This window comes from Doryrhamphus excisus, linkage group LG18, assembly GCF_037039965.1.
Source record: "Doryrhamphus excisus strain RoL-2023G ecotype Guam linkage group LG18, RoL_Dexc_Guam_v1.1, whole genome shotgun sequence".
NCBI lineage: Eukaryota > Metazoa > Chordata > Actinopteri > Syngnathiformes > Syngnathidae > Doryrhamphus > Doryrhamphus excisus.
Genome location: NC_136374.1, coordinates 16,922,505 through 16,945,485, shown reverse-complemented (window position 1 = coordinate 16,945,485; position 22,981 = coordinate 16,922,505). Strand labels below are relative to the sequence as shown.

At 39.8% G+C, this 22,981-nt stretch overlaps 1 protein-coding gene across 4 annotated transcripts in view; it reads left to right on the top strand.

Moving 5' to 3' along the window:
* Positions 1 to 22,981, top strand: part of cpne5b (copine Vb) — a 114,785-nt gene that overhangs the window by 64,860 nt on the left and 26,944 nt on the right. For all 4 annotated transcript variants that reach the window (XM_078798380.1, XM_078798382.1, XM_078798381.1 and 1 more), the window contains 3 exons: positions 3,906 to 3,969; positions 12,738 to 12,841; positions 15,248 to 15,352. In XM_078798380.1, coding sequence (XP_078654506.1) covers positions 3,906 to 3,969; positions 12,738 to 12,841; positions 15,248 to 15,352 — 273 coding nt within the window. The remainder of the gene's footprint in view (positions 1 to 3,905; positions 3,970 to 12,737; positions 12,842 to 15,247; positions 15,353 to 22,981) is intronic.

Below are 22,981 nucleotides of genomic sequence, written 5' to 3'. Positions count from 1 at the left end.
TTTTATATCTTTAAAACATACTATGTGCTATGTAATATGTAATACTTCTGGTATTTTGTTGTATTTATTTTTTTCTCTTTTTATCTGTTTTTATATCTTTAAAACATACTATGTGCTATGTAATATGTAATACTTCGGGTATTTTGTTGTATTTATTTTTTTCTCTTTTTATCTGTTTTTATATCTTTAAAACATACTATGCGCTATGTAATATGTAATACTTCGGGTATTTTGTTGTATTTATTTTTTTCTCTTTTTATCTGTTTTTATATCTTTAAAACATACTATGTGCTATGTAATATGTAATACTTCGGGTATTTTGTTGTATTTATTTTTTTCTCTTTTTATCTGTTTTTATATCTTTAAAACATACTATGTGCTATGTAATATGTAATACTTCTGGTATTTTGTTGTATTTATTTTTTTCTCTTTTTATCTGTTTTTATATCTTTAAAACATACTATGCGCTATGTAATATGTAATACTTCGGGTATTTTGTTGTATTTATTTTTTTCTCTTTTTATCTGTTTTTATATCTTTAAAACATACTATGTGCTATGTAATATGTAATACTTCGGGTATTTTGTTGTATTTATTTTTTTCTCTTTTTATCTGTTTTTATATCTTTAAAACATACAGAAAAGAGTGTGTTCATATCTCACATAAGCACTATGGATGATGGGCAAAATTTTTACTTTAACTCTCTGACCCATAAAGGAGACTGAAACGTACATAATCATGAAGCAACAGGAAGTTGTCTGTAGATATAGTTTATTGATGATATCGTCTGTTGGCTGGTTACTTCATTAATACAGTATGTACCGTAATACCACAGTTAATCAGTTATTTCAAGCGTAGAAAACCTGTTCATGACCCTCTTAATACATTTTTTTAACATTATTAGAGCTGTCTAAACATGAAATAACACCCGTGTAGTCACCTTTTTACTTGTATTACACAATATATTCAACATAAAAATAGAAAATAGAGTAAAATCGTCTGCCACCAGATGATCAATAGATTAAGACCACAGCCTTTGGATGCCCCCTGGAAATCCATCTGGAAACTCTGGCATCAAACGTGCTGAAACACATTTTGCAGGCAATTAACAAGAAAGCACTTTTCAGCTCTACTTAGAACCTTCTTAAGATCCGACTGTGCAAAATGTAAATTTTTGCAACAACTAGTCTCCAAATTTGGATCCGGAGTGTATTTTGAACGATGCACATCCACTTCCCACAGACTATTAGGGCTTTATGCCTTTTTGAACAATTTTTGGGAAAAAAAAATCTACACAGGAATAATTTTTGTGACAAGTTAAGGAAAATGGGTGACGACGTGTGAGTGTTTTCCTGGCTTAAAAGCCGAACCTCCCAGCTGATGAGGTGCCAAGTGTTTTAGAGTGGGTGTGCGCGTTGAATTCTTGGTGTCAGAAGGCATTCGCAGTTTCTCTCATCACTCGTACACATGACAGGGATGGTTTCCACCGCCTGAACATTGACGGGAGTCTTTCACTCTGCAGCTTAAAGGTCTCCGCCTAGTTGACTTTTTACAGTCTCACCTCTGCACACAGCTGGAAAGCACTTTGTTCAGTGCCTCTGCAGCAGCGGCGGTCACGGAAAACAGGAACACTTCTCATGTTTTTTTTTTTTTTCTTTTGATACGTGACATTTTTAGTTGTTGGAAAAATTTGAGAGGCTGTATTTCATTTGAACCCAAACGTCCTCAAGCAAGAACTGTAGAGTGGTAAAATATCATAACATACTCAGTCACACAAATACCGATACTGCTTTTTAAATGTTGTAGTAAAAATGTTGTATTCTCGTGTTAAACCATGCCAAAGTTTCTGATAATGAGCTTTGCATATTTGGAAGTGAGCCCTGAAAGAAGTTCTGAAGGCTCGGTTTTCAGGCTTTTTGTGACATCACAGAGCGCCAGGCTTCCTTATATGGGGCTGGCCAATCACAGAGAGCGAAGAGGGAATAAATAATGAGCATTTTCTTGAAACATGAATATGAATAATGATGAAATGTACTTGTTTTATACTCGTATGTAGCAAAAATGCATTACCCGTAACAGATACTACTAAATACTCATCGCTGATGTGTAAACATTGGTATAAATGGTAATGGTTTTACTTCATTTGAACATGCATCAGATTCCAATTGAGTGCATCCCATAATCAGTTCCCAGTTCCACATGTCCAAAAAGGAGTAGGAAGAAGCAAAGCTTATTAAATCCTACCCCTCCATCTGGTACATTTACAATCAGTAACTGTTACATTTGTTCACTTCCTGCTTTCCTAATATAGTTTAAGTTTTGTTTTTTTTGTTTTTTTTAAATTTTTTGTTTGTCACATACCAAAGTACGAGGTGATATGACATTAGATTCCAATTGAGTGCATCCCATAATCAGTTCCCAGTTCCACATGTCCAAAAGGAGTAGGAAGAAGCAAAGCTTATTAAATCCTACCCCTCCATCTGGTACTTTTACAATCAGTAACTGTTACATTTGTTCACTTCCTGCTTTCCTAACATAGTTTAAGTTTTTTTTTTTTATTTAAATTTTTCTTGTCACATACGGAAGTAGGAGGTGATATGAGCATCCAATGCCATAATGGGTACCATAGTAAGTGTCAATATAGTGATATATATAGCACATCATGACTGGTTCAAGACTCTTCATCCTTGTATTTAGCAAGGTACTGGTTATGCATGAGAACAGTTGCCAAAAATAGACGTTGTACATTCCGCCCCTCTCGAGGTTGACCAAATGAACCCCCTTTCGATATGATGTCAGCTACATCTGCAATAACAAATATAATGCTAAATGACTACAGAGTCAATCCAAATCAAATATAATTTGAAGTTCTGCAGTTTTTGGTGTATTGTCAAGCTAAATGCCTGAATCATTTTTATGGGCCAATGATTCACATAAAGTGCTACATTTCATAAAATATCATGTTTGCTTATCGCCAGAGTTAACCATAAATAAGAGAAAATTTAAATTATGTGACTCAGCTTGAAAAAGATGACAATATTTTTTATTACTGTATCTGCTCCGGTCAGGTCAACAAGTACACGGAATACACTGACAATACTCGGACGAGGCACTTTGTTTGGAGCACAATAGACTTCCAGTTCAATTCCAATGTTGGAAGAGAACCATTAGGAACTTTAAGGTTGTTAAAAGTTTGGCGAGAGTCACTTGTAGGGCGCCGAGGTTGGCCCACCATCTAATGGTTTTCCTTGGGAATATTTGTTACAGCAAATCCCCCAATGAAATATTAAGAAGATGAACATAATTAGACTAGCAGGGAGGCAATATTAAAGCCAAAGCGCGAGCAGATGCAAAGAGCTGAATGCTGAGGGCTTGTAACTTTCATCACTGAGGCCCACAGCAAGTTTTAATAGCTTGAAAATGGTTCCACAAACAGATGGAATTCTACGGTCCGGAGGCTGTTGTCCTTTTTTTTTTTTTTTATGAAAATCATTTGGTAAATCGTGTGTATCTTTTCAGGAAAAGATTTGACTTACGATCGTTTTTGTCAATCTGTAACAAGTTGAATGCTTCCTGGGTCTGAGTAAATAGAGAAAGCACCTTAACATAATTTCATGCATTTGTATATATTAATATGTACAGTATATTACATTAGATATTAGTGAGACTGAAATTTCCTCACATTCAAATTCTCAAATGTTTGTGCTGATTTCTGCATATTATCATCTTGTCAAATAAAGAAACACAGCAAATGACTCCAACATCATCATCATAATTTATCCCATGGAGGACTCAACCACATAAAATGAATTTAACGATGCTGAGTATGAATACTTTGTAATTGAATGTGTTAATCGATCATGAAAGCATGCTTACCTAGTCGGTGTTTTGCCGTCTTTCGACAGGGGGATTCCAGGGAAGAAATGCGGCAGCATCATCCTGTCCGCAGAGGAGCTGAGCAACTGTCGAGTAAGTAAACACTAATAATAATCGACTTGGCTCACTTGACTATGTACTGTATATTTACTGTAAACAACATCACTGCAGTATCATACAACTCAGTCATCAACATACAGTGTATGCTAGTAAGACTCAGATACAATGTCGTTTTTCCGGTTGGCGCGTCGGTGGGCAGTTCGGAATCAAATTTTTTTTTAATATGTAACCCAAAGAAAACATTATCCATGGGGAATGTTTACCAAAGTCCTACTGCATTAGCTTGTGACAATAGCCACGTATACATGGACCCAAATATTCCAAATATTCGGTTTATTGGCTGAAACGGAAAGAATGTAACCTTTGGATGTACCTCATTCCCAAAGAAAAGTGACAATCCAAATGAATATATAATGGGATTCCCAGGGGTGGAATATTCCTTTCCCCAATCCTATTGAGGTATCTTGTACCCGCTCAAACGGAAAGTTGCCAGGGTGCGTTCTTCTTTGTCTTGTTTTTCTTCTTCTGTTGTTTATTAACGATTGGCAAGCAGCTTCCGGTGTGTATTACCACCATATGTGGAGTTTTTCTTTAGTCCGGTTTTTAAGAAAATATATCTATATAAAACTTGTCCCGAGTTTAATTATAAAATATTAGCAAGATTGAATTTGATCTTTTCCTGTTTAAATTTATCCCGGGTGCGTTCGTTTAGCGCATGCTCCAGACGTTCTTCAGTTTTAAAAATGGAGGCTTAACTAAAGACTGGACGAACGAAAAACTGGCAATACGGAGTTATTCCAACAAGTGAAAGAAAAACTCTGGGAAGCCGGTATGATGTTTACGTTTTACTGGGCATGCCCTGTTGACTATTCTGTTTGATTTCAACGCCGCATGTAGACAAGAGATTGGAATATTCCTTTCTATGAATACCATTGTTTTCGGAAAAGTCATTCGGAAAGATTCCATTTGGAAAGAGGAAAAACGTCTCATGTAAACGTGACTAATTTAAATAAAGTTTACTTGGTTTAGCAATTCATTTTTAAATTAAATAAAAAATAAAAAATAAAAAATAAAAAATAAAAAATAAAAAATAAAAAATAAAAAATAAAAAATAAAAAATAAAAAAATAAAAAAATAAAAATAAAAAAATAAATAAAAAATAAAGAATGGGTTAGGGTTTGATAAAATAAAATAATAATAAAATAAAACAAAATAAAATAAAAATAAAATTAAAAAAAGCTGCCCCACCACCTCTGAAGAGACGTGTACAGCTTTGGGAAGATGGATAGGTCCACATCTAGGTCATTTAGGTCCACGGCTGGTAATGACTGTTCACGACCTCAAAGCAGCTCAGCCTTTTCATTTCGAGCCAACAAAGAAAGGAATAACGTTCACGATAGACCGAAACGATGTTCTGACCTGCGCGATTTCTCAAGACGTCACAAAAGTATGACTGGGAAATCAGACACATTTGTGGTCATCTGTAAAATCCAGTGATGTATTGACTGAGATGTAGCAATAGCTACATATAGATCAGTATATATGATATTTATATGATACACATATAAAGTAAACTAAACAACCATAACAGAGCACGAAACACTCTGATTCCATAAAATAGAGACAGGCTGCTCCAACTATATTCCGAAATGACCATGAAGGGATTTTATCTCCCAGACTTCCCTCCGACCTGCATCGGAGGTGGTCTGTGTTTTCGCTGGCGGCCATCACACCTATTCACCTTTCTCCGAGCATCTGGTGTCACTCAGCGGAGTGGCACCACGTTGAATGAAATGGTCCCCGCAACATGATGAGGTGAATGCTGATCATTCCCTCCACCGAGCCCGCCGGTCCGAAGCCGGAGATGCTCCACTGAGCTCGGCACACATTTAGAAGAGGATATTGGAAAGCAAGTCAGAGGCACAACACAACATAACAAAAGGCGATGCACAATTAAAAAATGCGACGTTACAAAGTGGGCGAGCAGGAGAGACCACAAGAATGAAATAAAAGCCGTCAAGTGAATCAATAGAGGATTATTTCACGCCCTGCAGGTACCGCCTCTGAAGATCAGCTTGAATAATGACACTGTGAGAACGCGCTTTGCTTAATTAAAACGCAGGCCGGCCTGACCTTGTCCCTGTATAGCGCACACACACACACACACATAAACATAAACATATATGCTCTTGTCCTGAAAATATTTGTGTCATTAATTATGTTATATTCCATCACTGCTGTGGCCTGTTAAAATGTTCTTGAGGGAATAACATATGATGCCATTTTCCTTTTCCTAAGTCTTGGGGCTTTAAAGTGACAGTAACTGTTCACATTCGAATGGAATGGAATGGAATGGAATGGAATGGAATGGCCTTTATTGTCATTATACAAAATGTAAATGAAAAATGAAATTGGAGAGCTTCTCCTTTCAGTGCAGTAGTCAAGTTTTTTAAAAAAAAGTATATAAAAGTAGAGTAAAAAAGACAATTTAACAAGATATACACAAGATATATACAAGATATCCAGAATATACACATAGTATTGCACAGGAGCATATACAGGAGCCGGCATATTGCAGATATATTAATTTTAGTGCAATAATAAATGTGTCATAGTGCAAATAATGACTGGTGTATACTCGTGATTAAAGTCACATATGAGTGTATTGTATTGGGTTGGTAAATAAATAAATATGATTGAGGTAGTAACAGAGGCAGTGATGGAAATATTGCAATATTCCAACATAATGACAAAACAAATACAGTATTTGCAGACCGAATGAATTGTTTCCACGCTAATTGAAGTGAGACAACAATCCATTCATCGAATCCAAGTGGAAAAGAAGCCAATCGGGTTTGACCCTGAAAACAGTATAATGCTGATCTACAGGAACTGCAAGTTCATAGATGAGACATCCAGATATTTTCTGTACCTCTTGTTCTCACTCGGGTATGCTGAGATGGGGTACACCATGGACTGGTACCCAGCCAATTGCAGATTACTCAACATTCATTTATTCATTCATTCATTTTCTACCGCTTATCCTCACCAGGGTTGCAGGGGTGCTGGAGCCTATCCCAGCTGTCTTTGGGCGAGAGAGGCGGGGTACACCCTGGATTGGTGGCCAGCTAATCACTAGGCACATATAGACAAACAACCATTCACACTCAAATTCATACCTATGGACAATTTGGAGTGGCTAATTAACCTAGCATGTTTTTGGAATGGGGGAGGAAACCGGAGTACCCGGAGAAAACCCATGCATGCACGGGCAAATGGGCGGGTGGGATTGAACTCGGGTCTCCTAACTGTGAGGTCTATGCGCCGACCACTTGACCGCCGTGCAGCCGATTACTCATCACTTAAAAACAAACAAACATAAAACAAAACAAAAACTATCTCAACACAACACTTAGATGCCTACTATCAACAACTGTCAGTCTTCTGCATCAATCTCCTGGCATGGCTGCTAAACCAAGTTTGTCATTTTATAAGGATAATAGATGATTAGAAAAGCCATCTAAAAATCTAAACTAAAACTAAAATCTCTTACCATGCTGTTAACTACTCCCTTCAGAGAGCAGCACAAACTGGGTCTAACAAGGACAGGAAAACGCTGCACAACTAAAACTCGTGCATGCAGAAAATAATTATATAACCAGATTGCGATTTTCCCCATTTTTGCAGGAAGCTAGCACGTACGAGCACATACGTACATCAGGATGTAAAACTCCCTTACCTCAAACTACCAAATTCCGACTCTGAATTCCCCTTTAAGATGTGCCGTGAGTCTGAGAGGCCATTTTTAATGCTGTAACACATTGAAACACCGAATACGAAGAGAATCCCAGCGAGCAACGGCTTCCTCTTCATTCAACTGACAGATGTTGTTTGTAAACCTCCCGCCTGCACGCACGGTTTAAATATTGATACGCTCATTCTCTCCATATTAACAAACGCTGCTGATCACTGATCTTCGCGAGAGAGCGTGAGTTCGAGCTGCAGAACATTAATGAGGCAGGAGCAGATGCATATTTAATATCTGCAACACTGTTCGTTGCCAGAAATGTTTTTATGTGCCTATTATCTCTGCAGCACCTCTCATGTATATGTGTGTCCTTTCATTGTCTGAATCGGGGCAGCGGCAGCGATACGCAAAATGTGGGAAGGAACGTTGGTCAAAAATAATGAACAAAACATTTAATGTGGTGACAGGAAGCAGTTTTGTTTCCAAAGTTATTCACATGAGTATGACGCTTGTTATGAAGTTGCTACAAAGAGGAAAGTAGAATAAAGTAGTCTTCTGACAAGAAGATGAGGGCCAGCACACAAGCTCCTTATGAAGAAAGCAGCCCTTCAAAGACTCAGAAAACTCTTTTAATGATGAATGTTGTCAAGTTTTGATAAAACTGCCGTATCGCCATCATCAGTGCTAATCTCTAAAAGGGTCGCCATTGTTTACAGACTTCCTTTTGATTCAAAACTAAGCAAAAAAAAAAAAAGTGAGGTCAGTAACTGAGCACATAAAGTACTGAAGTCTGTCGGCAGAGGGTGGAATTGCATATGGGAAAAAAAACATGAAAAGGGGAATTGACCTACATATTCACCAGAGATGAACAAGCTCTATTATGCAACAATATTCAGTGAGTTTGACTGTTTTTTTCAATCATTTCATGGCTGTAAAAGATTCAAACTCAGTTAAGTCGCAAAACTTGTAACCTTGGAAAAAGACTGAATGGATTATCTTAATGTCACACTACGTTTATGTACAGTAGCACCGAATTTTGTGGCTTGACTTTATTCCGATTGATGGAAATGATATAAATGAATAAATGATATGTGATATCTAGTATTCTACGCTGGTCGCTAGCTGTCGCTAATGTTCAGTGAAACATACACAATTCATAGACAATTATAATTAATCACTTACACAACAAATGAAAATGAACTTGATTATTTTGCCGACCTGAATGTATCGCCATGCTAACCTGACTCTGTCTCGGTGGGTGGAGGCGGGGCCGCTAGTATACACACAGAGTGCAGAAGAGTGTACCATCGTAGAAAATAGAGTAGTAGATTACAATATATTGTCATTTTTTTCATTATAGCTTTCTTAGTATGTCGAGGGGTTTTTTCATTTTTTTCAACTTGCTTCTAATGCACTTTTCTGATAAAAAAAAAAAAAAAAAAACTGTGGAAACGTCACACAGACTCACCAGGGGGCCCAGAAGCACCCAAAAAGCGCATAAAACGCCAGTGTTTGAGGGCGTTGATTTTTGACAAAAAAAAAACTGTTGTTGTTTTTTTCATTTTTTCAACTTGTTTCTAATGCACTTTTCTGGTAAAAAAAAAAAAAAAACAAAAAAAAACAGCGGAAACCTCACACACGCTCACCAGGGGGCCCAGAAGCACCCAAAAAGCGCATAAAACGTTAGTGTTTGAGGGCGTTGATTTTTGACAAAAAAACGTAAGCGGTTTATATGTCGGTTTTTTCCATTTTTTTCAACTTGCTTCTAATGCGCTTTTCTGGTAAAAAAAAAAAAAAAAAAACAGCGGAAACATCACACACACTCACAAGGGGGCCCAGAAACACCCAAAAAACGCATAAAACGCCAGTGTTTGAGGGCGTTGATTTTTGACAAAAAACATGTTGTTTTTTTAATTTTTTCAACTTGCTTCTAATGCACTTTTCTGGTAAAAAAAAAAAAAAAAAACAGCGGAAACGTCACACACACTCCCAAGGGGGCCCAGAAGCACCCAAAAAACGCATAAAACGCCAGTGTTTGAGGGCGTTGATTTTTGACAAAAAACATGTTGTTTTTTTAATTTTTTCAACTTGCTTCTAATGCACTTTTCTGGTAAAAAAAAAAAAAAAAAACAGCGGAAACGTCACACACACTCCCAAGGGGGCCCAGAAGCACCCAAAAAGCGCATAAAACGCCAGTGTTTGAGGGCGTTGATTTTTGACAAAAAATGTGTCGTTTTTTTTTCATTTTTTCAACTTGCTTTTAATGCACTTTTCTGGTAAAAAAAAAATAGCGGAAACCTCACACACACTCACCAGGGGGCCCAGAAGCACCCAAAAAGCGCATAAAACGTTATTGTTCGAGGGCGTTGATTTTTGACAAAAAAACGTCAGGGGTTTGTATGTCGTTTTTTTTTCATTTTTTCAACTTGCTTCTAATGCACTTTTCTGGTAAAAAAAAAAAAAAAAAAAAAACAGCGGAAACGTCACACACACTCCCAACGGGGCCCAGAAGCACCCAAAAAGCGCATAAAAACGCCAGTGTTTGAGGGCGTTGATTTTTGACAAAAAATGTGTCGTTTTTTTTCATTTTTTCAACTTGCTTCTAATGCACTTTTCTGGTCAAAAAAACAGTGTAAACGTCACACACACTCGTCAGGGGGCCATGAAGCACCCAAAAAGCGCATAAAACGCCAGTCTTTGAGGGTGTTGATTTTTGACAAAAAACGTAAGGGGTTAGTTAGTATGTCGTTTTTTTGTTTTTTTAAAAAAATTTTCATTTTTCATTTTTGTTTTTTTTGCTTCTAATGCACCTTTTTGGTCAAACCACAGTGGAAACCTCGCTCACACTCAGCAGGGGGCCCAGAAGCACCCAAAAAGCACATCAAACGGCAGTATTTGAGGGCGTTGATTTTTTACAAAAAACATAAGGGGTTTGTATGTCGTTTTTTTCATTTTTTTCATTTTTGCTTCTAATGCACTTTTCTGGTCACTTCCTGTCAGCTTTTGAGGCTCTCATCTCAGCCTTTTGATGCCGATGAGCAAACAAAGAGGGCAACTGTCGTTGTAATTATGCAGGCACAGTACAGCAGCTATCTGTAAGAAAAGACAGAATGCATCATTGAGCGCATGAATATGAATAATTCACAGCTATATAGAAACTCCTCTATATGTTGCACCGCACTTTGAGACGCATGCCGTATGTATGAGACAGATGTCGGTGCGTCACCGTCAGCAGCATGTGAGCTGACATTAAAGAGGAATTTGAATGCAGATGAAATCTAATGAGAAGATTGATATTTTGGCGGCGGAAAGGTGGTGTCAAGTGTGGTAGATGTAGCCCCCAGGGCGAGGGCGGGAAGCGGATAAAGTTCCTCTCGCTGCTGGAGTGGCGGAGTTTGCCGCAAAGTGTCTGGCTGTGAGTGATAAAAGACGCAGGCGGGAGAGGACACTGTGGGAAAAACGTAAAAAAAAAAAAAGGAATTCAAACGGGCGATCGATGTGCACGTGCAGAAACACTCACACTTGGAACCTCACAGCCGTCACATAAGCGATCTCCCACCCAGCCCACCGCCTGACACGGGGTGCAAGCTGTGACATTAAAAAGCTATCAAGCTATCATTAGCGGGGCCCTGGCTGCCTGGTGTAAGACCCCAGGCAGTGACAACAACAACAGCTATCCATTGTCGCAATGATACTGTAATGAACACACTGTGTTGCAGAGATTAGACACGACTCCGAGCCAAGTGTTAGTCAGAGCCCTTTTTCCTCCACACTGTGAAAAGTAGTCACAGGGGAGGGGAACATTAAGCTACTTCACGCCTTGAAGGCATGCATGGGATCTATAATTGGACATGTAAGTCTGCACGGTGGACGAGTGGTCAGCAAGCAGGGCCCGCAGCTAGGCGACCCGAGTTCAATTCCACACTCCCACATTCCCACACGGCAACTTTAAATTTGTTAGTCTATACTGTCTATAGGCTGCACGGCGGTCAAGTGGTTAGCGCGTAGACCTCACAGCTAGGAGACAAGGGTTCAATCCCACCCTCGGCCATCTCTGTGTGGAGTTTGTATGTTCTCCCCGTACGTGCATGGGTACTCCGGGTTTCCTCCCACATTCCAAAAACATGCTAGGTTAATTAGCAACTCCAAATTGTCCATAGGTATGAATGTGAGTGTGAATGGTTGTTTGTCTATATGTGCCCTGTGATTGGCTGGCCACCAGTCCAGTGTGGACCCCGCCTCTCGCCTGAAGACAACTGGGATAGGCTCCAGCATACCCCCTCGAGCCAAGTGAGGATAGTTGGTGACTCCAAATTGTCCATAGGTATGAATGTGAGTGTGAATGGTTGTTTGTCTATATGTGCCCTGGGATTGGCTGGCGACCAGTCTGTCGCCCAAAGACAGCTGGGATAGGCTCCAGCATACCCCCACAAGCCTAGTGAGGATAGTTGGTGACTCCAAATTGTCCATAGATATGAATGTGAGTGTGAATGGTTGTCTGTATATGCCCTGTGATTGGCTGGCGACCAGTCTCTCGCCCAAAGTCAACTGGGATAGGCTCCAGCACCCCCAGCAACCCTTGTGAGAATAAGCGGTAGAAAATGAATGAATGAAAAAAGAGTGCCCCCCCCATCCTGTCACCTCAGGGTTCCGTCCAAAATGTCTAGCATCTCTTCTTTTGATTGGCGGTTATATCCTGGTGCCCCTTTTTCCTTTGATCTCCCTTGTGGCCTGGTTCCGTTCCCATGACAACGAATGACGGCTTGGTCCTCATCCTCGGGATTCTGGAATTTTCTCATTAATTTTCTCTTCCTGCAAACTGACCCCCCCTAAATTTATGCTAACTTTATCCTTGACTTACTGTATGTGACCTAAGCATGCAAACATTTATGACTATAATATTGTATCCTACACAATAATTACACAGCAGAAACATGGTAAAAAAAAATCAATACATGAATTCCATCAAATGTACGTGTGTGCTAGCCTATAACTGATACATTCTTCCCCACCTCCTTCCTCGCCCCCCCCCCATCTGCACCCATCCTTGTAGGACAGTGCCACTATGCAGTTCTGTGCAAACAAGCTGGACAAGAAGGATTTCTTCGGCAAATCCGACCCTTTCATGGTTTTCTACAGAAGCAATGAAGATGGAACGTGAGTACTTTTCCACTGACATGGACTGAAATCACACACACTGATGTCCACGCTACAAAAGGGATTGAAGAAAAACATTTTCAGGTCCGAAATAAAATGGTTGGGCATCAAGCAGTTGGGTAAAAATACCAAAACTACAGTAGTTTCTCTTTTTCCTTTTTTGTAATGTATTGACAACATAGTAAATCGTAGTCCATATATGAATATGAGATTATATTTCCTGGTCGCATCGCCTGTCCACAGTTGTATTGTTGCTGTAGTACAGGGAGCAGTACAGGAAGGTGAGGAAGTGCAATAAGTTTTTCAACACAACAAATAAATACAGGAGAGCAAATAAAAGGGTGCTAATTAATGCAAAAATCCTACAAGTCGGAATTGTACATCTTTTACAATGTGACTCAAAATGGATTTATACACTAATCCCTCGCTTATTGCTGATAATTGGTTCCAGACTCGACCACAAAAAGTGAAGATTCCTTCTTTATAAATGGAATATGTTCGTAGTTATGGCATAGAAAACGTATTTACATGTTTTAAACATGATTAGAGACATCTAGACATAATATAACACCCACACAGTCATCTTTACATCGGAAATGTAGTCGGGGATCCAGAGTAGAGTTTGACCTTGTTGTGGAATATGGCCGAAACAGTAACCTGTGTTATTATTATTATGATTATTATAATTTTTTTATTATTGTGCCTGATGAGATATTTTAAACCTTAAATTGACACCATGTGATGATTGTTGAAGTACCTTCCCAAGATGGCGGTCTTAATAGCTTATACTGTAATTGTATTTCTGTTTATTTAGCTATTTTAATACTCGAAAATGCTCAATTTGGGCAAAAATATTTATAATTTGTTAAAAATGTGTATTTTCTGACTAATAATAGGTCATAGTCAACTGCGAAAAAAGCGATCATTTATGAATTATGTTTGAAAAAATTAGTTAGAGTGAATGTGCCATGTTTGAAATGCAACATAGCGAAAGACAACGGTATTTTAAAAATTGAATTATTCGATACAACGTACAAATGATAAGATTTTATATGATTCTCAGTTAGCATTTGTTCATGTAGACATGTAGACCAGTTTTTTCCAATGTGTAAAAAAAACACATCATATCCCCAAGCATGCTCTAAGGCACTGGGGTATATATAAAGTCAAAAGACAACCAACAACAGAATTCCATGTCAAATGTATTCATTTTTAGACATGGACTTCCTGAATGATTCCTTTTGATTTAATGGCCTCTAGTATATAAAACATACACATATTTTTTAAAAAGTGGCAAAAAAGTGTCCAAGCAAATTAAGTATCTTATACTCAAAATAACTAATCATTTTATTGAACATTCCGGGTAGGCAACAAAGGTGCGAGATTTAAAAGTAACCCAAAAGAGTTAAGCAGCAGTCCTAGAAAAATGGGTCTCTGTTGTTGTTCTACCAGTTTATTTCAGACGTATATCGCGATTGTCAAACCGGATATCCGATCGTATTGTTGATTTGTTAATACTTGGGTTGTTTATTTTTTTTAATATTGTGTACTTTGTACTGCTTAACTGATTGTGTACTCTTGCAACGCAATGCAAATTTCCCCACTGAGGGACGAATAAATGCTTATCTTATCTTATCTTATCTTATCTTATCTTATCTTATCTTATCTTATCTTATCTTATCTTATCTTATCTTATCTTATCTTATCTTATCTTATCTTATCTTATCTTATCTTATCTTATCTTATCTTATCTTATATCAAGTTATTGTTGACAACCCTAATAAACAGCATGAAAGAGCAAGTACCGTATGTTCAATGTATGTTCATTATTTGTCTTCCAGCTTTTCCTCAAATATTCATATTTCCCTAAGAGGGTGAAGATGGATCCGTAGGATATGATTTATTTGTGGTGTCGAAGGGAGGAACAAATTAGAGGGTCGTGTAGCTAACCGGCTTACAGGGGTTTAAAACACTTGTGGTCGTTGGAGCGCATTTGAGGAGGGGGGGTTGGGGGGGGGGGGTGACAGACACGCCTTGTTGCTGTTTGAGAGGATATTTGTTGTATTTGATGGGGATTTATTCATGTCTGCTCTGTAAAGGATTGCAGATATGAGATAAATCCATTTGTATCGAAGGGGCCGCTTTAGACCGCCAGACTCATTCTCCCAGGTCTATAAAACAATACCTGTATAGCCGGGAGGCAAGCCAGGCGGTAAACAAAGCCCTATTCCAAGCATCTGTGTGGCTTCCATATTGAAGCCGGCGTCCTTTTCCACCGCCTACCCCCCCCCCCCCGCCCCCCTCCTTATTAGCATTTTTATCTCTTGTGACGATTAATGAGCAAATTCCTTTCACTATCATTTCAATACACGTTCCTTTCTCCTCCTCTACACTCGTCATGTCTAGGTTTACTATCTGCCATAAAACCGAGGTGGTGAAGAACACATTAAATCCCGTGTGGCAACCGTTCGCCATCCCCGTACGAGCGCTCTGCAACGGTGACTACGACAGGTAAGTCCTAGTTCTCGGGCCTCTCCGGTCCTCACTCTTGGTTGTTGTGTTTTTTTCAACCTGCACACCCAAAGCCTGTACTTCCTGCTAACGCCATCCACTTCCTCTGACCTCATTGATTCCCGCTGGTCTAATCTGTCCATGACCTTCACTGCCCCCGAACGCAGAGGACTGATGTCAGCCATTACTAACCCACAAGCGTTGTTGAGTTGAACCATCAGGAATCGATACGGGCTCTACGTGTAGCACTGTTAAGTCTGAAGTCCCAGTCGCGCTATATCACCGTAGCCACGTGCTTAGATTACGACGCAGTATTGATTTGTTGCTGGAAACCACACAAGCAGTCTTTAAATCGCAGTTGGAATCCTCAGCCCGTGGCTCTACGTCAGGCATTTTCTGTGGGGAATTTGCATGTTCTTCACATGCCTGCGTGGGTTTTCTTTGGGTATTCCGACTTCCGCCCACATTCCCACATGGCAACTCTAGATTTGTTTTTTCTATACTATACTAAACAATACTAAAGTACTGTTTGAGAACTGTGATTGGCTGGCGACCAATCCAGGGTATATCCCACGTCTCGCCCAAAGTCAGCTGGGATAGGCTCCAGCATTCCCGCAACCCCGGTGAGGATAAGCGTTAGAAAATGAATGAATGACTGTTGAGTAATCTGCAATTGGCTGGGGACCAGTCCATGGTGTGCCCCATCTCAGCTGGGATAGGCTCCAGCATACCCGAGACACCAATGGGACTTGGAACATAGATGGATGGATATTAATTGCTGTATTTTCAAATCCAACTTTAATCCCACAGACCTTTTCTTTCTGTAGCAGAGTACCACAATATCAGTCGATTTAATGGTACAACGAAATTGGGTTTTGGGTTTTCTCCGGGTACTCCGGTTTCCTCCCACATTCCAAAAACATGCTAGGTTAATTAGCCACTCCAAATTGTTCATAGGTATGAATGTGAGTGTGAATGGTTGTTTGTCTATATGTGCCCTGTGATTGGCTGCCCTGCCTCTCGCCCTGAAGACAGTTGGGATAGGCTCCAGCACCCCCCTGCGACCCTTGTGAGGAAAAGCGGTAGAAAATGAATTAATCAAATTTTCAAAAGAAGAAATAAATATTGTGCGAATGTGTTATGTTCGGGCTGCACGGCGTAGGAGTGGTTAATGCTCAGGCCTCACATCTAAGAGACCCGAGTTCAATTCCATAATCTGCCATCTCTGTGTGGAGTTTGCATGTTCTTTCCATGTATGCGTGGGTTTTCTCCGGGTACTCCGGTTTCCTCCCACATTCCAAAAACATGCTAGGTTAATTAGCCACTCCAAATTGTCCATAGGTATGAATGGTGTAAATGAAATTATGCTTAAAATGTATCTTTTAGTTGGGAACTGTTATTTTCCAGAAACGTAATTGTTAATTGGCGTGTCCAAATTTTCCATAGGTATGAATGGTGTAAATGAAATTATGCTTAAAACGTATCTTTTAGTTGGGAACTGATATTTTCCAAAAACGTAATTGTTAATTGGCGTGTCCAAATTGTCCATAGGTATGAATGTGAGTGTGAATGGTTGTTTGTCTATACATATGTGCCCTGCGATTGGCTGCCCCGCCTTTCCCCCCCGAAGACAGCGGGGATAGGCTCCAGCACCCCTGCGACCCTCGTGAGGACAAGCGGTAGAAAATGAATGAATTAATGAAATATGTTAAAATTGCAATCGAAATTCCATTGAAGACAAGCAAAAATATGGCCCCCGTATAGCTGGCCAGGGTACAGCATCAATCGCTAGCGAACTCAGCACCCGTCAGCAGGTGCGCCAACATCAGGCGCAGCAATTATACGTGATCACAGGGAAAGTTCCGTGAGGAACTATTATCAGAAGTGTCACCAGGACTTCAAACACCATAAATTGGCAGCGATGTGAGTCGCAAGAACACTTTAGTTATTACTTTTCATATCATTGGAATCCTTCTGTTGTGGCATCAAGTGAAAAAAAAAACACAAGAAAGGCCAAAGAAAAAGCAAAGCACACATTTGTATTCCAGCCTGGCAAAATGTACATAGGTGGAACACTGAACATTGAAATATCGATGCTCCACTATCACTGGAGGGGAATAAAATGGTATCTCTTTGGTCCAAAAACTCAGATAATATGAGGACTATATTTCCATAGCAAATGCTGACCTGTGGTATGAACTGTCATTTAAATATCTTTGATGACAAGAGGCCAATCCCAGTTGAAAGAACATCAGTGCTTTTGTCCATCTTATTATTACTTGACGACCCTCGCTCTCAATTTAGTGTTGTTTGCTAACGTTCTTTAATATTCTTCAAACACTCAAGTCGTTATTTCAAAATAAAAGCTTCTTCTGATATCCATCATTATGTTGTTGTACTAAAAGACGGCAAAGCATATACTTTATATCATAACATCATAAAAATCCCTACAAAAGTCCTTCCATACATCCGTTTTCTATGCAGCCTATCTTCAATAAGGTCACAGGGATGCTGGAGCCTATCCCAGCTGTCACACTGCATGTTCTCCGCATGCGTGTGTGAGTTTTCTCTGGATACTCCGGCTTCATCCCACATTCCCACACGGCAACTCTAAATTTGTTTGTCTATACTGTTTATAGGCTGCACGGTGGTCAAGTGGTTAGTGCATAGACTTGACAGCTAGGAGACAAGGGTTCAATTCCACCCTCAGCCATCTCTGTGTGGAGTTTGCATGTTCTCCCCGAGGACTCCAGGGATTGGCTGGCCACCAGTCCAGGGTGTACCCCTCCTTTCACCCGAAGACAGCTGGGATAGGCTCCAGCACCCTCCACGACCCTTGTGAAGAAAAGCGGTAGAAAATGAATGAATGAATGAATGAATATACTGTGTATACTATATGATACTAAAGTACTGTTTGAGATTCCGATTGGCTGACCAGTCCAGGGTATATCCCACGTGTTGCCCAAAGTCAGCTGGGATAGGCTCCAGCACCCCCCGCGACCCTCGTGAGGAAAAGCGGTAGAAAATGAATGAATGAATGAATATACTGTCTATACTATACGATACTAAAGTACTGTTTGAGCCCTGCGATTGGCTGGCGACCAGTCCAGGGTATATGCCACGTCTTGCCCAAGTCAGCTGGGATAGGCTCCAGCACCCCCACAACCCTTGTGAGGAAAAGCGGTAGAAAATGAATGAAAGAATGAATATATTGTCTATACTTTACGATACTAAAGTACTGTTTGAGATTACGATTGGCTGACGACCAGTCCAGGGTATATCCCATGTGTCGCCCAAAGTCAGCTGGGATAGGCTCCAGCATATCCCCTTTAGCCTAGTGAGGATAGTTGGCAACTCTAAATTGTCCATAGGTATGAATGTGAGTGTGAATGGTTGTTTGTCTATATGTGCCCTGTGATTGGCTGGCCACCAGGCTGGGATAGGCTCCAGCACCCCCCGCGACCCTCGTGGGGAAAAGCGGTAGAAAATGAATGAATGAATGAATACACTGTCTATACTATACAATACTAAAGTACTGTTTGAGCCCTGCGATTGGCTGGCGACCAGTCCAGGGTATATGCCACATCTTGCCCAAGTCAGCTGGGATAGGCTCCAGCACCCCCACAACCCTTGTGGGGAAAAGCGGTAGAAAATGAATGAAAGAATGAATATATTGTCTATACTTTACGATACTAAAGTACTGTTTGAGATTACGATTGGCTGACGACCAGTCCAGGGTATATCCCATGTGTCGCCCAAAGTCAGCTGGGATAGGCTCCAGCATACCCGAGACACTAATGGGACTGGTCTGATCTTTTAAAGTAGTTATGTCATGTGGAAATGGATAAAATCCCAATTTAAGGGTGATGTCCTGTAAAGCAACGTCGATTAGTTGATGTAAAAAAAAAAATAATCGAGATTCTGCGTTATGGAATATTACAAAAAAGATGCAACACCGAATCTAAAAGTATGATGTATTTCCCTTGTCTCAGTTGGCACGTCGTTAATGTAGAAGCATTGTGTTGCAAGGGATAGGAAGTCATTTCCCCCCCAGCTTATCCGTCTGCCTCTCATTTAGACGACAGTGATAGGAAGAAAACAAGCTAAATCAGGAAGGCGCTGAGAGGAATGATGACACAGAAGTGACATTTTCTCTTCTTGGGGGTAAAAAGTTGCTTGCACTCTGCTGTGTGTCTTACTATGATTGCGTACGCTTCTATTAACCCTCCTCTTGTGTTGGGGTCGGCACCCACCCGTTTTACATTTTAATGCATAAAAACAATCACATAACATTTGTTTATTGCGTCAAGGCTTTTTGACTTTGTCAGGAAACTCTATTTCAACAAAAATAAAATAAAAAAAATATTTTTTACTACATTTTATTTACATTTACTCTTTTTATTTACAACATATTGCGCAACTGCAGGGTCTTGAGACACATGCTAACTCGCAAACCAGAGAGCTAGCGACTTAAACGGTAGCCTTCAAGTTATTTACTTTAAACTTAAATAGCCAAAAACTTACCACTTCCACACGGATAGGGAGGATAGCTATTAACAGTTATTTAACCTTTAACATGAACATGAATCAAACGTAATAATTTTTTCCGGGTACATGATACCATACAGCATCCATATCAAACATTAAACTTTCATATCAAGACGGGGGCCTCAAACTAGTGTCCTGCGGGCCACATATGGCCCGCGGGCCTCGTGTTTGAGACCCCTGCCATAGATGTTTCTTTAGTGATTAATACTAAAATGAGAAAATAAATAAAACTAATCGATTTAAGAGATATGTTCTATAGCTCTCAGTAATAGCAAAATAACAAAAGAATTAAATTTATTAATATGATTCTTTTGAGGTTCATTTTACCATTTTTGGAAATTGAAATGGAGGGGTATAGTGACGAAAAAAGGGAATCAAACCTTTGTGACGCATTGGAACAGCGCTGCTTGTACGAACTGAGGTGGTGTAAAATGTGAGAAACCTTGGGTGAAATTGTGTCAGCCAGAGTATCACACGGGGGGGTCGCTAACCCGTCAAAGTCCGTCATCGACTGGCATCACACACATACGCACACACACGCACACAACTACACACAATGTGAGTGTAATTAAACGTGACAAGTCACAAGCTGAAACGCTTTCAAACGCTGGAGGTCTTAAAGTAGGACTAAAGCAACATAGACGCCGTTTATAATAAATAGTTTTTCTTCTTGGTGCGTCTGCTAATGCGTCTAGAGGCGTACGTACGCTGCGTCCTCGCTTGGTGCCTTGATGCCATCATGCCGCATGTCACTATAGCTTTTCAGGGCATGCCTGGCTTAATTATATCTTATGTTATTATTACCTATAGTGCAGACACCGCGTATTATAATCAAAAGATGAATGCAAAGATTTAATGACAGCTTTTTATGCTCCTCAGCATGTGTCTATTTTGTACTTGAAGTTATATGAATATATATTAATAGAGCTGATTGTGATTATAGTTCACACTTGAGTCATGTCATTTCATTTCACCATGTACCATGTCCATGTACATACGTACCGTATTTTCTGGACTATAAGTTGCTGCAGATATAAATCCTTCCTATGAGGGTCTGGATTCTGGTTGAAGGTATTTCTGACCATTCTTCTTTCCAAAACATCTCCAGTTGAGACAGGTTTCATGGTTTCCAAGCATGGACAGCCCGCTTTTTCAATAATATTCAGGTCTGGGGACTGAGGTAGGAGCCTGTGCTGGAGCCTATCCCAGCTGTCTTCGGACGAGAGGCGGGATCCACCCTGGACTGGTGGCCAGCCAATCACAGGGCACATATAGACAAACAACCATTCACACTCACATTCATACCTATGGACAATTTGGAGTCGCCAATTAACCTAACCCTAACCTGGCGGAGGGTGGAATTGAACTCGGGTCTCCTAGCTGTGAGGCCTAAATGCCAACCACTTGAACACCGTGCAGCTCTTTCCGTATCTTGCGCCGCGTGATGAATGGTTTCCAATATGAGTTAGTCAATGGAGAACATGCAAACTCCACTAAGAGATGTCCGAGTCGGGAATCAAACCCGGGTCTCCTAACTGTGTGACCTACGTGTTAACCACTCGACCACCGTGCAGCCTTAATGATGATAATAATAATGATAAGATATAAATTACTGTGCCTGAGCCATTTATTATTTTAAAAATTCCCACAAAGAACATTTTCTTCTTTTGTCAGTGCTATAAAGATTGTGTGAAGATTGTCGTAATTACCGCCGAAGAATGTTTTAGCGTTAAATGTACTCTGCTTTTTTTTTTTTTTTGCACCCTCTTGATCACATATACCTTTATTACCGAATATGAGTCATTTCATTAAAGACGCCCGAGAGTAGCGGGAGATGACTGCAGATGATTACTTCTGAAGTGTATATTGTTCAGAGAGTTCAAAGTGCCGCTCGAGGAATCCGACTTGCTGCCTTATGATGCCCGTTAAGAGACGGTACTGTACTTTATTTGACAGTCGCTGCACAAATGTGCCAGCGTCTCCACCGAGCGTTCTTCTTCTCGGTGTATAAGATTCAATTGAATTCTTGCCAGACGCAACGTTACCGCCATCTTTTGTCTTGATGCAAAGATCTTATTTTATTCTACTGCGTTGTTTTGGATGGTCGCATAGAAGCATGACGTTCCCACCAGCGATGGTGATATGCACGTATTCACCAGCTCACAGGCTTGACGATCCTAAAAAGAAGAACCTGTCACCACACAGCAGCATAGGCCAGTTGGCAGAGCGCTACTTTAGCTTATTCCAGGCATCATTCCTCTCTGACGGCGTTCCTTAGATCCGGGATGGTGTCAGTACTTATGTAAGGCGAAGTTAGCACGGAAGGGAGGCATCGGGGATGAGATGAATGAAGCTCAGCAATGAAAGTGCCCCAAAAGTTGTTTTTTTTTCCCTTCTCTTTGCTCTACAGGGACATTTTTATTCTGCAGCAACATAGCATTTTTCTGATGTTATTCTGATTGATTAGACTTTTATATATGCTACAGTTTGCAAGTTACATATTTTGGAAGTGAAACTTTTCTTCTTGCCAGAAACAGACATGTGTGTTCCAGTTTGAGAAGAAAAAGTTTAGAAGGAAAAACAATTCATCTGATGCTCAAAACACTTAGCGGGGTCGAACACGATCCCTTCCGGATCCCATTCCGTGGAAACCTTGTTATCACCAGAAAACTGTTCAAGCAGTATTTTCAGACATTTTGTGGTTTCAATTGTGTGTCTTTTTTTAATTTTCAAAATAAATGAATAAGTGATCACAGTTTTGTGGTTGACTACAACAAATTATTATTAAAAACAATTCTGCATATTTCATACTTGGCCCAAATTAAGCATTTTCATAGCATAAAAATGGCTAAATTGACAAAAATACAAATATAAGGTGTTCAGAAGACACATTCAAAGATGCGATATGTAGCATTCAACACTGGTCACTAGGTGTCAGTAATGTTCCATTGATGAGACAATACCCAGAACAAGGAGTACATTGTGTAGAATAAAAAATATTCTATATTAGTGAGTTTATGTTATGTCTTATTCATAACTTTCATTCATTCATTTTCTACCTCTTTTCCTCACGAGGGTCGC